Genomic DNA, 17449 nt, shown 5'->3' on the forward strand with positions numbered 1-17449 from the left:
TTAAATAAACAGCTGTAAAAACAAATTCTGTTTACAAAAAATTTTTGTAAAAAAATCCACTTCCTTTCCAATACGAATAGATAAAAATTTTGGGGTTTATTTCACTACAAAGGGACCCCCAATCCGAAAAAATTTTTTGTTTTTATCCAAATTTTTAAGTAAAACCCCTTTTTTTAAAGTTAAAAATTCCCCCCCCCAAAAAAAAAAATTTCAAACCCCCAAATGGGGCCCGGTAAAAATCCGCGGAATTTCGTAATCGGTTTTGGGAAAATTTTTCCCCCCCCCAACAGCAAATCAAAAGAAAAAAAAACTTTAAAAAACCCGTTTATCCCCAAAAGTTTTTTTTGGCTTGATGCCCCAAACCGGGGATATTCAAACATATTTTCCAAAAATAAATCCCAAACCCCCCCCTGGTTTTTTTCGGAAAACAATGTTTAATCAAAAAAAAAAACTCCCGTGGATAAAAAAAAGCCCCCGGGAATTTAGATGGTTTTTAAAATTTTTTTAGGGTAGGCCCCCCCAAAAATAAAATTACCCCCACATTTTAAAACACGGGCCCCCCAAAAAAAATTTTTCGTTTTTGGGCCCTTTTTAAAAATTTTTGACCCCTTTTTTGGGGGCGAAACCCAATAACATAACAAATATTAAAAAAAAACTAATTTTTGCCCGGGGAAATAGGGTTATATTTAACCCAATTAAAAAAAAACATAAATTCAGTTAATAAACAAAAAATTTAATAAAATTTATGTAATGGGGGTTTTATTTAAGTTAAATTTAAGTGTAAAAAATTTCCCACAGACCGAGGAAAAGCGGAAAAACAAAAAACCATCCCCAATACAGAAGGGAAAAATCTGAATCGACCCCCTGGCAAAACGGATGGAAAATTGTTTTTTCAAAATGTTTTAAACAACAGAAGTTGAGAAACTGCCCAGCGCAAAACGACCCGATAGAAAAATTTTAAAATTAGTTAATAAAATAAGTAATTAAAATAGTGTTTTTAACTTAGCATAAGCAAAAAGTTTTTTTAGTTAAAATTTTTTTATTTTAAAAAAAAGTAGTAAAGCATATTCTTCCCCTTCCCCCCCGCGCCCCCCAATATTCCTTAGTCCCCCCCCCCAATTTTATGTTTGCAAACCCCAATGGTACAATTTTTGGACACACTTTTTTCAAATAATTTTCAAAAGTTTTTACTGCGAGCTTTTTTTGTAGCCAGTGGGGGTAAAAACTTGTTTGGGTCGTACACAGACGGGCCCCCCCCTTTTTTTTTCCATAAAAATTAACCCCAAAATGAAAAAATTTAAAAAGTGTTTTTTTTAGAAAAGTCCCCCCGGGGCCCGTAACCCTTTTTAAATGCCAAAAAAAAGCAAAAAGCCTGGGAAAAAATATTTTTTTGTATAATTTTAGAACGAAATAAAAAATTAGAAGCCCCGGCCCCCAATTTTTAAGGCCCCCGCCCCCGCATTTTTTAAAAATTCCCTTTTTTTCTGTAAAAATTTTGAAAAAAATTTTTCACGCGCCCCTTTTTCCCCCTTTTTTTTCCCTGATTTTTTTTTAAAAAACCCAAAAAAGGCCCAAAAAAGCTAAAACCATAAACATGAAAGCCCTTTTTTTAGTCAGGAAAAAAAACCCCCCGGGGAAAAAAAACCCCGTTTTTTTAACACCACGAACATCCCCACCCGCTTCGTTCCCCTAAAACCCCCGCGGACAAGCCCCCAGCTTTCAGAAAGCAACGTAAAAACCCCTCCCCCATGGACGGGAATCCAAAAGTCCCCCCCCTTTGCCCCCAAAAGAAAAGGGCAAACAAAACACTAGGTCCCCCTAAAAATTTTTTAAGGGGAAGGGGGCCCCAAAACTGGGGATGAACAAAAGTTCTTTCCTTACTTTTAGTTTTTTTGGGGACGTTGGGAAAGGTAAAAAAAAAATGAACACGTGGGGTCTAAAACCCCGGTTTTATGTCCCCCTGGCTTTTTTTACGGTGTTTTCCCCTGATTTGCCCCGTTATTGACATTTTAATTTTAAAAATTTCCCAAAATTTTTAAGTTTCGAGCGGGTTACAAGCTGCCCCATCCGATTGGGGAAATTGTTTAACTCGCAGTGGAAAAGATTTTTTTGGATCGATCTGTAATGGGTTTTTTGGTGTAAATAAAAAAAAACCCAAAACTACCGAATTCCCCCAAAATAATTTTAAATTTATTTTTTTTTTTTAAATGAAAAAAAATAACCTCAAAAAAGCCAAAGTAACAACAACCAAAAAAATCACATACTTTTGTTTTTTGTGAACCACCATGTTAAAGAAAAGAAGAAAAAATTCATATTAATTGGTTTAAAAAAAACAAAATTTAAAATTTTTAAATTAAGATCGGGACCCCCTTTCAATAAACGAAGGACTGTGATGACCCCGCAGAGGGAAGAGTTGCCATATTTTATTGACCGCTGAAATAAATTGATCCTCGACTAGTGATTCATTTTTTACTCGAAAGAACATAGACTCTAGAAAAACCCAAAGATTAACATCGTCGCATAGAAAATAGATCACCATTTGTATTCTCAGGAGATATCACTTTGCGAGGGTGTAATTGTAATTGCGACCCGGTAGGGTTGAATCTAAAAGGGGTGCGACTAAAACTTTTTTGATTACATCAGTTCACATAATTGTTGATTTAACTGGTGAAGTGATCGTTGTAAATATATGAAAAACCGACTGAAATGGGGCAGTATATTTTTATACCGGCACATTTTAAGCTCTTTATTTGCCAATAATAACTCGTCGTTGTTGCGCTCTTTTGCGTTTTTTGGACCAAATAAACGTTATGTTATTAATTTGCCAGGAAGAGCAAAGTTTGCAAAAGTTTTCTACTATTTATTCTATGTCACTGTACCGTTTCTCCAGAAAATCAGCAACTTTATTAAGATAATGTATTTTTCTTAGATCTCCAAAACGAAAGCAGAAGCTTTGAGCTTTCATCGAGAACACTGTGTACTATATTATGGAAAGAAAGAGATTTGTTCAATTATCGAAAAGACAACTCTTGCATGAGACCGCATGTATGGCGCTGTCATAATGTTCCCTTACAGAAAGTACTATCCCGTATCAACACATGCAGCGCGGTAGGTCCGGTCGCGCGCCGGTACTAGACTGTTCGTTCGTACGTGACGTGCTCTGATATTCTGCGCGTCATGCATTCGCATTTTGCGTACTTTCTGTGAACTGCATATGATGAATAGCATGTGATTGGTGATGTATTAATACCTGATGATAAATTATGTTCAACCTAGCTCTGAAAATAGCGTGAATCTAAGATATCAATTCAAGAACTAGTTTCACGTTTTGGATGCCTCTAGAAGTTTAGACTTTATGTTTTCTGGCTGCAATCACATGTGCCTTTGGCGGACGTTGATATGAACATTGAACGCCACTCGATATGCTATGACTGACCCCCTTTGAAAAACTGGTAAAAACGACCACAGTCATTAAAGGTATAGCTTTGTAACCAGAGTGACTACTTAGATTCGTACATTTTCAAATTGAAATTGTACACGTGCTCACACAGACCATTCAATATTATTATCTGATATATCGGTCATCTCTTCGTTCAGGTTGTGTTGGTTGTTATTTGTCAGGCCTCCCGCCTCTGCCCTCTGGGCTGTGAGGTTTTGTTATAAAACTAATATCATGTCGGAAAAACTGCCTGCTTTACCTATTTTTAATTAATTATTCAAATCCAAAAAATAAGAATATTACAAAATAAGGTTAAGGTTTTCAAAAAAACAATATTACATAAGGGAAATAAGTTTACATAAAACTAGATTGTCCGATCTCATTGCAAAGTACAAGTCTGGTCTAGATAGTGCGCAGTTCCTCTCAAAGCGGATAGACCAATTTTTTCTGGTGACACCGACAAGATTTTATCAGAATCTCCAGCTGGCTTCCTCTTCTTTCTTCTTCTCAGTGGTGGCCTGGCCCTGACACGTTCTCGGGAAAGCTTCATCCGCTTATATTTGTGCTCTAAATCTGGAGACATCTCCAGCGGAGGTCTCTTTGTCCCATATAATTGACGTTCTATTGAGTCTTTCATCGGTGAGAGAAACGAAAAGTCACTTTGAGTGCCAATGTCAATACTGGCATTAGAGTCTGTGGATCTCAGATCAAGTGTGCAGTTCAAACTCTGGGAATCTGGGTCCAGGATACCACTGTCGCCACTGAGGGTAAGTTCGGGACAGGTAACATCAATTTCGTAGTAGATCATGGAGTTATTATGTTCCTCATTTTGTGCGGCTTGTACTACGCATGGACCCTCTCCACAGGCCCAAGATGATGGGTCGGGTGGCGTCTGATAATCATGTTCAGATTCGTAGTCTTTGTTCAGTGCAGTCTTCTCAATTTCAGGATTTGACATGATGACTTCTTGCACTGGTGTAAGGAAAGTGTTTGAATGAGGTAGCGTAAATGCAATATCAAATATACAATAATAACAATATACAGTATAGAATATCAAATATATAGTAGTAATAGCAGTTGTCTAGTAAATCTGTAATGTTCATCGTCCTAGAATTAAAGGTTTTGGCACCTTAATAGTGTATTAGTACATTTTGAGAAGGACTAGTTCCACAGCAAGCATCCTATTTTCATACCTAATGTCTCTTCTATGTCAACAATCTAAACACCGATTAATATCTATTAGGGGTCACATATTACGTAATCAATATTTTGGCAATTTTTACCCCCCCCCCCCCCCCCCATATTACGTAATCAAGGTTTGACGAAAATTTTCCAATTGGTATTTCGAAAATCGGTAAAAAATTAAAATTTTGATTACGTAATCAACGACCATAACCCCCTCCCCCCCCCCCCCCGTAGTAAACCGTAAGCATTTGAAAACCCCCCCCCCCTCGGCTGATTACGTAATATGTTAACGACCCCTAATAGCAGGCCGTCATTTTTCGGCCATGCAACTGCAAGAGATTACAGTCTTGAGAGGTATTTTAATATACGATCAGCTGTTAAAAGATGCTTCAAAACTCCCTTAACTCATAGCATAGTTATGACTTACCCAAGCATTTTCGTCTACAGGAGGAACGGAGTGGATAAAGGCGTGTAGATGCCATCTACTTTAAATTACTACAATTTATAAATCAAATTTTCTTGTCATTGATAAGCTAGTTAAGTAATAATTAGCAACGGATTTACAATCCAACACTTCCTATAAGACCCGTGTCAACATGATGTGTCTCATGTTTGCCAAAACGCACCAACAATTGTACAACCAACTGGCAACGTCACAAATACTAACACATGTAAGAGCTGGCAGTAAAAGCAATGAGAAAAAGATTAGCAAATGAATTTGTTTATCGATGAGCTAGGTCACCTGACTTGTTATCAACGTAGCTATTACATACACTTTGTTATCAAGTTTTTACACATACAACATAGCATTATTCAGATGTGTAGATTATTACATAAAATATAAATATATAATATACAATATAGTGTCTTATGTAATCTTATATCATGTGCTGTTGATCAATAGAATGGCATTAGAAAATTTACCGTAATTGGTGTCACTTTAGACCCCTAAATTTCGATCCCAAAGTGATTTAAAAAACGCAAAATTAATAAATCTAATGTTAAAGTGTCTTGGTGGAACCACTTTTCTCCATACCATGTGTTTCATGAGCTACCCTGATCAATGCTCATCATAAGCTGGTTTTTCCGTACATACCCCTCAAGATACCATCTTGGAATCGAGGCTACCCCTTTGCGATGCAATCCCGGAAGGATCCCGGATCAACTTAAGATAAAGCGATGAAGTTAACTGACAGAAAGCATGAAATTCAACCTACAGTTAGATATGCGTCGTCTTCCAATTATATCGGTCCTGATATTTGAAATTTTTTATCGCCTCTCGGATCCTATAGGATTTGAGTATCCTATCGGGTCCGAGAGCAAATCCTATCGGCACTCGGAATTGTTAAATCCTATCTCCGCTAGGATTAGCGCTCGGATCCGATAGGTTTTTAATTTCCTATCGGCTCCGAGAGCAAATCCTATCGTCTCTCGGAAATTACACATCCTATCGCCGCTCGGCGATAGGAATTCATCGGAGGTATCCTGGGGGGACTGGATCGGCGTTACACGTTAGGATTGATAAAATCCGAGATGTGTCGGACGCGCCAGGATATAATATCCTATTATATGGGAATCCTATCTAATTTGAATCGCAGAAATCGACGTTCTGAACAGCCGTGATATGCATGTACAATGCAATGTAGCATTTCATTTGGCGCAATGAATATCTGTAATATATTCGCTGGGCGCCTTCCATCAATACAATCATAATATCAGTAAAATTTGATTTAGAGATGTTTTCTTGTGTTTGAAGTTTGAAGTGATATTTCCAATTTGGTATATATAAATTCGTCAAAACTTGCACTAATTATCAGTCTTAGGACAATTTTACTATCTTTGAAGTTTTAGGAAAATCCTATGATAGGATCCTAAGGATCTGGAGATGTTCACTTGCGTTCCATGGCGCACCATGAATTTAAAAATATTTTCATGTGTTTCAGGAGATATCTCAAATTTGGCAAATAGAAATTCACCAAACTTTAAGAGATTGTCAGTCTTATAACAATCTTACCATCTGGGACGTTTGAACAAAATCATATTGTTGGATAAAATAATCGACTTTCGTCAAATATTGTTCCGCGGAACAAATGGAACGGAAAGACAAATTCCACCGTATACCATCTGCTAAATACAGAGGAGAGGAGGATGTATACATAGGAGAAGAGGATGTATTCTTGGTTTTTGTGGCACGGCCCCCATCTTGTAATTAGCCTATTATCGAGCTATTGCCAGTAGTATTATTTTACTTTATTCTGACGTTTCGTCCATGACAAAAGCGTGTAGCCGAAACGTCGACTACATTTTGTTTATTACATTAAGTGGAGATTCTCACTTCGTAGTTCGTCCCCAACAATCAAAAAAGAAAACACACCATGTACAATATATGAAGGGCCAGCCATGCCTTATTCTTCATAAAAATCCCAAGATCGGTTAAAATGGTTAACCTAACGATTATTTTTAGTTTATTATACTGGGTATAATATACGACGGAGCCAGTAAGGCCATACTTTACAGTATTAAAAGGTATTTAATTGGTTTATTTCAAGGTACATATAATCGTTACTGTTAGATGGGTAGTGACTGTTTATGATTTCAACATTGCACCTCTTGATATTATGGAGTTTAATTAGAGAAGCACCGTCAGATACAGGCTGGGTGCCACACAGCTTGCCACACAGCTGGCCCCACAACTTGCCACACAGCTGGCTACACAGCTTGCCACACAACTTGCCACACAGCTGGCTACACAGCTTGCCACACAGCTGGCTACACAGCTTGCCACACAGCTTGCCACACAGCTGGCCCCACAACTTGCCCCAGGTATTCTTTTAGTTGGTCACCACTCTCCAGATGTTAGTCATATCCGAAAACGCAAATATGGCCATGTACGTAAGACCCGAAACATTTTGGTATTTAATAATACCAACAAAAAAACAATTAATATTAGTTTGCGAGATCTCAAGGACAGGGGGAGTATGTAATCTCAGGTTGAGCCCCAGACCTTTGGTATCGAACGATTCATGTGGCGTGTGGTCCGAGAACCTTAAATACTTCAGGCTCATGATGTACGAATTGAGGCTTGTTATTTGATTAATGATTTAATAAATTTATCTCTTGATCCAATAAACATATCACTTGTCTATAAACTTTGTAGAGGGGGAGTCGATTAAAACTATTGTATCATAGGAAACCACATTATTCGTCGAACACTCACAAGCAGCGCATAGTAATCATATCAAACACTAAATAACAGGGATTTAAAAAGCTTTCAAAAACTTAACTAAACATACTAACGGAAACTGAAACTTCTATTTAATTACATAAAAACATACACAATGACCTATACAATAAATACTATACTATATAACAAAATTGTTATCTGGAACTTTATAAATAAAATACTACGCAGCTACAGTTAATTTAATTTCTATGAAGGCAAGTTGCACAGAACTCCAGGGCCACTGGATTATTCGTCATACAATATAATATCAGTTTCCTATTCTATTTTAATTTAAGTGAAAAACGAAATATTTAGTTGATTTTTTATCAGTTGAATAAAGTCCGATTCAACTGTTGAAGTGCTAAGTTCTCTTACACCAAGTTTCCACGTTCGTTCTGAGCTATCTCTATTGCTGTGAAGAGTGTTTTGAAGTTTCCGGCCCCAAATCCCTGCAATAATTTATGTTAATGTTGATTAATAGCATGGCAATAATAAACGAATGACAATAACAATGGAGAGGTGATTTTAGATATAGCCCCTCCGCGACCCTCCTAGTTCGATTTTCAAGGAAACTTTCCCAACTTTGGTCCCCATGGTATTTGGTAACCGTCATCTAATTCATTAGATGAAAGTTTAAAATACGATTCTTAACAACAAAATATATGCTAATTGCTAGGCTCACATCTGGTAGTCTTGTCTGGTAGAAATTTTGAATTTGAGAGGAAATTTTGTGCCAAATATAAATAGGACTAAGGTCATTTGTTGAAGACCTGACCTTTTTTAAGGGCATAAGAAGAACATTTTTTGGAAGGAGACGTTGGACTGGGAGAAAATTTAAAAATTTCTGGATGTGAGATGCTGGGTCGGGTGTAGTTTTCGAAATTCGAATAACAGAGTATATTTTTAGATATTAATCGAGAATTTAAAAACATACGGTTACCATGGTTACCGTCGTCTAATTCATGAAATAAAATTCAACAAAAATGTGGTCGCTTTTCTTTTGTGGATAGCCGCTCAATTTCCCGATCCGGGATGGCGTATTTGTTTATTGTTTATGCAACCTGACATGGATCTGTCCAAATTAGAAATACAAAATCGAAATAAAATGATGCTGGGGTATAATTGTTTTCAAATGACAATGAATATTTTCATAGATTGATCGAGAAGTAAAAAACATATTATCACGCTGGCATGTTTGACGCACATGATATCTTACGTTGCAACTAGTATAGTCACTGTACTATATTGCTGCATTATATGCAATATGTTAAATATTCTGTACTACGTACACTGTGGTTGTGACGCTGGATAACTTCCAGGAACAATGTTGGGCGGTCCTGCATGGGCTTTGTGAAGATTTGGAGTAGGTAACCGTTATCATCGTAGTCGATCAGTATGTTCAACTTCTCCAGCTGAAAGGACATTTTTATGTTATTATTTCTTACATTTCTTGTAATCTTTGTGATCAAAACTTTTATTTATTTTAACTACGGTTCAAACAGAGCACTATGCAAAGCACTATACTATCGACTCTGCCCTGCTCACTAATCGTTAATTATCAATACAAATAGCTTATAAAACAGTGCGTGTGATCATCTGTCGTATCAAATCAAATTATTTTTCACTATGTTTTTAACAAATAAATCATGATATGCAAGTTTTAATTTTAAAGTTTTTGGTTTAAAGAATTAAACGATAAAGGTTACATCATAATTTTCAACTCTCATTTTCACTTATATTAAATAAAATTATATTGTTATGTATCATATGATTTTGTAAACATTGGCTGGTGTACCAAAAACCGGTCCCCAAACAAAATAAAAACCGGTTGTAACCCATTGTAATATCAAGGTATACGACATTTATTTCTCTGCTTAGTTCGGAAGTAGTGATTTTGAAGGGCTCGCTTTTATAAAACTTTACGCGGCAGGGCCAGGGTGCAGGTGTTTTTCTAACGCAGTGTGTACTTTTCAAGTTTCCTGGCTTTGATCACGTGATCTGTACAGTGTACACTGAAAAGCCACCTTATTGACAAATTTTTGCCAAATTAAGGAAGTGTTCAATTTCAAAAACAACATCTGCTAGCCGTCTTTATGTACTTAATATACAATCAGAGGACACTTGAACATTACTTCTCGGGGGTTTATTCTTAACACATACTTGTGCAGCGAATAGACACGTTTATATTACACATTCTAGAACAATCTTTAGGTTCTAGAACAATCTTTATGTTTACGATATTAGCTACAGTACGACACACATTATATTATGATATTACAATTTACATATTATATAAATCTAATTATAACGCTGACGCATACACACGGTATTATGCTTCTTTTATGAAATCGAATGAATAAGTGTAAGCTCAATTAAATAAAACAGTAAAAGTTGAAAAAATAGATAAATCATTATTTTATTTCCTTACAATGGCCATGTCCTCAGCAATGCAGACTTTGCTTTTCTTCAGATTTTCCCGGAGAACAGTGTAGTAAGTTTTAGGGATGGTAAGGAATTGTTGGCCCCTAGCCTTCAGGTTGGTAATGTCCTTGATAATATCCATACTTCTCAGTGCAATGTGCTGCACTCCCGCCCCACCGTTATAGTCAACATATTCCTGCAAAATGTAACATTAGTAATTGTTTAACAGAGAAGTAAAAACTAAGCACGGCTTAGAAATAAAAAGTTCGCATCGAGCAGGGTTCGAACCTGCGCGGGCATTGCCCATCAGATTTCAAGTCTGACGCCTTAACCACTCGGCCATCGATGCTGTGACAACTTTCCTTTTTTATGATATAAAATGAATGTGCGCGTTCCCGTATGCACATCATTTGATGTGAAGTACTGCAAATTGTACAACATTCCACATCACTTGATGTTTTTGTAACCTGTACAGAAGGTATACTGATGCTAATATTACATAATAATCATATCATAACATAAAATAATAATATGATAATGTATTCAAATAAGTAACATTTTACCCCCGTCATAAACAAGGTTTTTTGGTTAGTTAATGGATTTAGGGTAAGGTTTGGGTAAGATTTGGGAAGGGATTTAGGGTTATACTGAGATGTGAATGTAAAGTCATGTCTGAGGCTTAACTTTGCCAATTGAGTCATAAATCGATATCATACATTTATACTATAATGCGATTTATTACGAATTATTATTGTCTTTTTAGTCTTGTTAAGTTAAGTTAATTCCATGAAATTTGTATTAGGTCAACTGGGTATAGGTTATATTATAATGCTATATTGAGTGTATAATTGCATTAATGTTCTCTGTGCTACCCCTCATTGTTTCCCCGAGCAACAACTTGACTAAACGTTAAAATTCCTTTAAACTCGGCGAAGATAACACAATCTGACAAGCTTCATTTTAAGACAAATTAGTACACCACGTATTATACTGCGGTCCACAACAAAATAGGCCGATTTTGACCGGGACCAGGCTTGGATCACTTGTATTGGTTTGTTAATCATATGAGCGGGACAAATATCTCATTTTATTTTATAAGTCTGTCAATAGGACACATGATATGTATTGACAGAGCCGGTACGTAGCAACTGGAAACTGGCTACCAGAGTAACATTCGTTGGGGTAATTTGCAAAACTGTCAATAAATCGGATAAACCGAAAGAAATAAGTCGAAGTAGAGTTTGTCTTAATTCTGTTTACCTGAATCTGACTCTTCCTTTTGCCGGGAGCAGGTTCATTGATCGGCATCTTGATAGTTTCTTCGTAGTTGGTAATAACAATAGATCTCAAACTGCTGTACTCTGTATGAATCTGAGAGGGAAATTATTACTAGGTATGAGCCACATCTAACCAGACGGTATCTAATGTGCCCCATAATGAGTTAGATACCGTCTAGTCAGGACCACAGAGTTCATCACATACTGCATTAAATATGGTCCAGCTAGCATATCTGACCGCATAATTGAAGGGGATATGTGATGCAGCCCTCCATCATAACTACATAACAGGTTATCTAACCTGTTCTGTGATCGAAAACATTGAAGATGTGATAACACAAAGTAGAAGACTAACCTGAGAATCGTCCACACTCCAGAAACGGTGAAACTGGAGCATATTCTCGTACCACTTAGCGGCGTCCTCCATGGCTAGATCAGGCTGGTTACCTACCAGGTGGTCCACGAACTGCAGACCAATCTCCGGCCTGCACGTAATTCAGTATAACACTTGATTCTGTATAACATGTGATTCAGTATAATACGTCTGCTTGCTACTTAGCTCGAACACTCTTTCAAGTAAAAAATAATATAATCGAGCCATTGTAAAAATAATGAATAAATATTTTACTTACAAGAGTGCCTGGATGGGATCCACTTCGTCGACTAGTTGGTATCCGGGTAGGAAGTTCTCCCCCGTCCAGCCACCTCGCTCCACAAAGGTGTGAGTTGTGTCTCCGTACTGAGGAATGGTGTGAGTAATAATCTAAAACATTACTCCATTATGAATAATTTCTGGATCAAAAACCGGCGAAGAGCTTCTAACGGAGAAAATATTTCCTCTAGGACAGCAAACTGTTCAATTTATCTAAAAATAAGGACCAAAGATGGCAGGTACCGTTTGGACACAAGCGAAGGTGATAGTTCCGTTATCATCTGACTCAGTCCAGGGTTCCCGTACACTCTTAGCTCCATTGTCCAGGGCTCTTTTGTAGAGACCACGGCAGTCGTCAACAGAAAACGCAACGTCTTTAACAGCATCACCGTGTTTAACAAGATGTGGTCCGTGCTCTGAAACAAGAAACCGGTTCAACAACTTGAAGATAATTAGAGGAGGATATATATCACTTACATCTTACTGAGCTCTAACTTAAATTCCTATCAAACATCAAAATAATGTCACATTGATAGTGTGTACAAGTGTAGCGTGAATTTCTCTTAGAATGGAGTACGACCACAATCATAATCCTGATATATGCATTGCTGCAGAAGGAACTAACCAACATTCGAATGTAAAATATATTTCGTTTCATGAATCGAACAAATTAAATTGTTGTTGCACATGCTTATTATATGTATTCAGTATTTTAACATCTTGCGACTGCCAATAATCAAGCATCGTTGAAAACAATTACACTCGAAAAGTACATCATTATAATACAAATAAATATATTTGAAACGATCTAGATATTTAACACAGACATAAATGAATCAAAATATCGCACGACGCAACACCACGGCTGCGAAAAACAGGCCTCTAAATCTAAAGCTCTCAAATTTGTATTTTCGAGGTCAGATTTTCGCAGCTAAGGAATAACTACGATCTGGTAATTGGTAAAAATCATGACGTGCTCGGAGAAGACAAGAACAAGAATCACGAGATCTGACACACAAAGTGTTTACAGACGTTTAAATAGTCACAAGACACTGTACCTAACAGGGTTTAGATAATTTCACTGCAAAAGTCTGAACTGAGATAACTGAAATTGTGCTGAATAAAACTAGATTTTTAAAATAAATCTATGTATTTAGCAACTGTTCGTTCAGCTGTAGATATAACAACAACAACACACAGCTGAAGTTAGTAGATATAACAACACACTGCAGTAAGTACCGACCCATCATGGAATTGTAAGCGTGATCGACACCGTTTTGTTGTTCAGTATCGATCTTACGCATCTTCGAGAGGCGAGCAGAGCGCCGTTTCGGGGCAAAACCTGTTTACTATGGCGGTAAAATCATGGAAGTTTGTGCAAGAAAATTAGGAATTTTTAAAATTTTTGATTTCAATAGATGATCAGTTAAACATCTCACAAACCTGGGTTTCCAGGCAAAAGAGCAGACTTGAAGATGAAGTAAATCTGAAAAATACACTTGTTAACATTTTGTTTTAACAATATCATGATACATTTAATGAATGGAGGCTCAAACGCACATAGCCGTTGCCATGCAGGGTAAATTTTTGAATTGGTGTTTAGTGTTTACAGCAAACCAGCTTATTTCAACTTTTTTAACAATCTATTATCACTTGCTTACATCATTTTGTTTCACGATCCACGAGACGACATTTCTAGATCCAGTTTCAAGTCCAGAATAAGCAAACTTCTTGAATCCCATTCTTGTAGAGTATAATCAGCTGCCTGATTTATAATAAAATTGTGATTACAGTGTTGTCTCCAATTTTAATACATCACAGGATTAACTGCTTCAGGTCAATTAAAACCTTTTTGCAGTTTCAAGATAATTCTATGAATCTCTTTGTTTTACTAAACAATTTTGTTTTACTTTTAAGTCAAGATTCAGAATCTTCAGTACAAAAACTTTGAAACACTCGTGCTAACCTGTTTGGCATTGCCAACATAGAAGGTGGTATGGTCAAAGGAAAGGAATTTCCCAATAGTAGGTTTCTCGCCTTTGTTTGCGTAGTATGTCTGGTAGTCACATTTAATAGTTAAGATAAATAACAAAGCATAAGTAAAGAACATTAAACAAACTTGGAAACTTAAACTAGATAGTTAAGTTTGCATTTCGATAGTAAATTTGCTTGTATTGCTTTCCCTTCAGATGGAGGAATGTCACTCTATCATAATATACATATTGTATAGCCATGCTCAAATACTATTATGCTAACTCACCATATTTTCAAGAAGCTAACTGTTCCATGAAAAGAATAAATTGAGATAGTTTGAATCATCATCATTAAAATTAAATTTGCAAATTGAATCAATGCAAAAATTGCGTAGTAATCAAGAAGTATGAAATATGTCATTAATCTACTTGTCATTGATCTACTTCAAAATAAACAAAGGTGGGCAATGAATGAAATGATGTCACATCTGCTTAAATTGGTTAAACTCATTTACCCATTTTTTTTCCCTACTCGTGCCGAAGGCCAAAAGATCGAGGAATAAGTAAACGGGTGTTGGATATATGAGGTGGCCCGATGGAACCTGCATGATGCAATAGTCTGCTCCTTCGAACTAGATACCACTCCCCTATAAGTAAGTGTATCGAAGCATTTGTTATGCTGCGCGCGACGCACCAAGTTTAATTACATACAGTGTAATTCCCCTTCCGCAAAGTTATTTTCCGCAATTTTCTGATTCATTTATTGTTGATTCGGGCGGCGCGGCATTGGGTCAAATAAATCGGTCAGTTTTTACCATGCACGAATCCCACTCAGTTATAAAAACATAGTATGCTAATATGGTGCACTTTTTTTCCAGTCCACACTTTTCACTCAAAAGAATTAATGACAAGTACATGATAGGGAAAATTGAGCGTCCGTGTTTAACCGCGGCGAAATTCTTTGTTTATTAAAGACGTTTTCAAACTTTACAGAGTACCGCAATTATATCGGATAAATAAACTCGAATACATTATTGCCCCCGCGAATCAGATGTAAAACATAACATCCGGTTGTTAATTTTATGGAAAAATTTTCGCATCGAGCAGGTTTGAACCTGCGCGGGCATTGCCCATCAGATTTCAAGTCTGACGCCTTAACCACTCGGCCATCGATGCTTATGAATTAGACAGTTCAAATTGTAAATAAACTTCTATAATACAGTTAGCATAGTATAGGAACAAATGCACATCACCCCATGAGTTAAGAGACAGAATGTTATACAAAACTTCCTTATGACCTCACAAGGCCAAGGTTTCAAACCTTCAATTTTGAGAGAAGACAATTTTTTTTAGAGAAGACAATTTTATTATTTATCACCAATTTATTACAGAATCAATCAATAAATATATAATACATGCTATGATAAATTGACCTTAGAGGAAGGAATGTGTAAGCTCGCAGCTAGCTTTTACATAATAGCTACACGTGCTGCAGAAGTAAGTAGTAAGTAAAATACAATTTTCTTTGATCCAGGTTGACTGCTGAGAGTGATGAATTTTAATGAGTATGCTCACTATTAATTTTTACATATCACATACTATATGCTTGTAACAATACCAAATACATAGTAATACCAAATAAACCCTCTTACTAGCTATTACTATGGGTTCCTGTCTAATATTAAATGTACTAAGCTTAAAAGTAAATAGAAAGACATATTGTGTAAAAATTTTAAAAAAATTTGAACTTCAAGCAATTGCCTAGAAACTTCCATTAACTTGATAAAATTGAGAACCTAAGCACTATTAATACAAGCACAGACAGCTGACTTTAAAGATACTCGACTCCCAACAATTTTAAATGCAGTAATCAAATCTAATTGGCTCGGCACACACTTACTATTACTATCATGAGTGTACTATAGACAGAACATCTCTCAAAATCCGTTTTGGGCAGCTTTTAACCATTTGTTGTAATGTTTTTAGATACTAAATATCTAAATTTATAAACATTTTTATCGGAACGAATTAATTGGATATTTTAATAATTGATTCGGTTAGTTTTATCTGATAATGAATTGATAAAGAAAAGATTATATTGATATTGTTTATTATGAACGAAGCTAACTCTAGACATAGTTAATAGTACTGTCCTTTTAACAAAGGGACATGGAGTATAACGACCAAGTTTGCATAAATTTCTATCCAACAAAGAACGGAGAGGCAAAGGTGGGGCGTATACTTTATTTTATGCACTCGTCCGATCCTGTATCACCCTCGATTCTTCTCGACGTATCCCATCTATCAAATGTGGAATCTTGATACCAATTTTGTTTGTCTATTTTCTTCCACACCACACAAATTGTTCCTGATGCAGCCTCTAGCATTCACTTTTACAACACCAATACTAGTTCCAACAAATAGAATATTTCTTTCAAAAAAAAGCTTGCAGTCCATGTAAAACAGTTAATTGCTTTAATAATCAAATTTCACTCATCTGCGCCCAATCAATGTTTGGTGATGATATGCTCAACCAGCCACAACCTTTTGATTGAAATAAAGTTTCGTGCACATACAGAAGGAATGGTTAATAATTTAATATATATGTAGACCAAGGTCTGTGCACGTATGCTTCCTTGAAGAATTCGCAGTTCTTTTTAGCGGGGCACCCTACCTTAAAGCAAATTGAGTATAATAATCAAATTCCAAGAGAAATAATCAGAAATCGAATACCATTAAATAATATGATATATAGAGGAGTAGTAACCATATTTACTATGCATAAATGCCCCAACCACATAGTGTAAATTTATATAGAATTTCAAATTCCATATCATCATTAAACCTCAATGTCCAATATAATAGCCCATGCAAAATTAAGTAACTCTTATATACCTTTAACTGTCATAACTACTAATTAATTAAACATTTGAACGCACTGTGTTGGGAATGTCTGCCCCGTGCCTGTCCGGGTCAATAAAGTCATCAAGCATCATGGATGTTATGTTGAGACATCCTCAACCAACAGTATGTGGGAACTCCCACAAAACACCAAAACAGATCTAAGAGACACTTAACAACAGTGGAAAAATAGACCTGTGCCATTTGATTATATAATTTATAAAGCGTATATTTAGGCCCACGTTAAGGGCCTGTTTAATAATTTATTAAATTATTATCTAGTTTAGATTTAATAATATAAAAAAAACATTGAAATCTGTTTAACCAGAGAAAAAATTTCTAAACCTAATGCCAGTGAAATAATTTAATGCAATAATA

The 17449-nt window shown here is 36.1% G+C and overlaps 1 protein-coding gene and 2 non-coding genes across 4 annotated transcripts; all 3 read right to left on the reverse strand.

Moving 5' to 3' along the window:
- Positions 1-7795: 7795 nt before the first annotated feature.
- LOC134811926 (4-hydroxyphenylpyruvate dioxygenase-like) lies at positions 7796-14483 on the reverse strand. Of its 2 annotated transcripts, XM_063819080.1 has the most exons (12): positions 14458-14483; positions 14164-14253; positions 13859-13962; positions 13641-13683; positions 13441-13539; positions 12441-12613; positions 12178-12284; positions 11901-12030; positions 11529-11639; positions 10276-10464; positions 9137-9259; positions 7809-8296 (listed from the first exon to the last, which is right to left on the reverse strand). In XM_063819080.1, exons 3-12 carry the CDS (start codon positions 13937-13939, stop codon positions 8219-8221), a joined length of 1134 nt encoding a protein of 377 aa, XP_063675150.1. In that variant the 5' UTR covers positions 13940-13962; positions 14164-14253; positions 14458-14483; the 3' UTR covers positions 7809-8218. The 2 variants fall into 2 exon arrangements, with proteins under 2 accessions (XP_063675151.1, XP_063675150.1); XM_063819081.1 differs by lacking the exon at positions 13441-13539 and having other exon boundaries at positions 7796-8296.
- Positions 10536-10617, reverse strand: Trnas-uga (transfer RNA serine (anticodon UGA)). Its single transcript has one exon. It is a non-coding gene; the product is annotated as a tRNA-Ser (tRNA).
- Positions 14484-15265: 782 nt separating the features above from the next.
- On the reverse strand, positions 15266-15346 carry Trnas-uga (transfer RNA serine (anticodon UGA)). The gene has a single exon. It is a non-coding gene; the product is annotated as a tRNA-Ser (tRNA).
- Between the last annotated feature and the right edge of the window lie 2103 nt (positions 15347-17449).

The sequence above is a fragment of the Bolinopsis microptera genome, chromosome 2 (assembly GCF_026151205.1).
Source record: "Bolinopsis microptera isolate Bmic1 chromosome 2, MBARI_Bmic_1.0, whole genome shotgun sequence".
Lineage (NCBI taxonomy): Eukaryota > Metazoa > Ctenophora > Tentaculata > Lobata > Bolinopsidae > Bolinopsis > Bolinopsis microptera.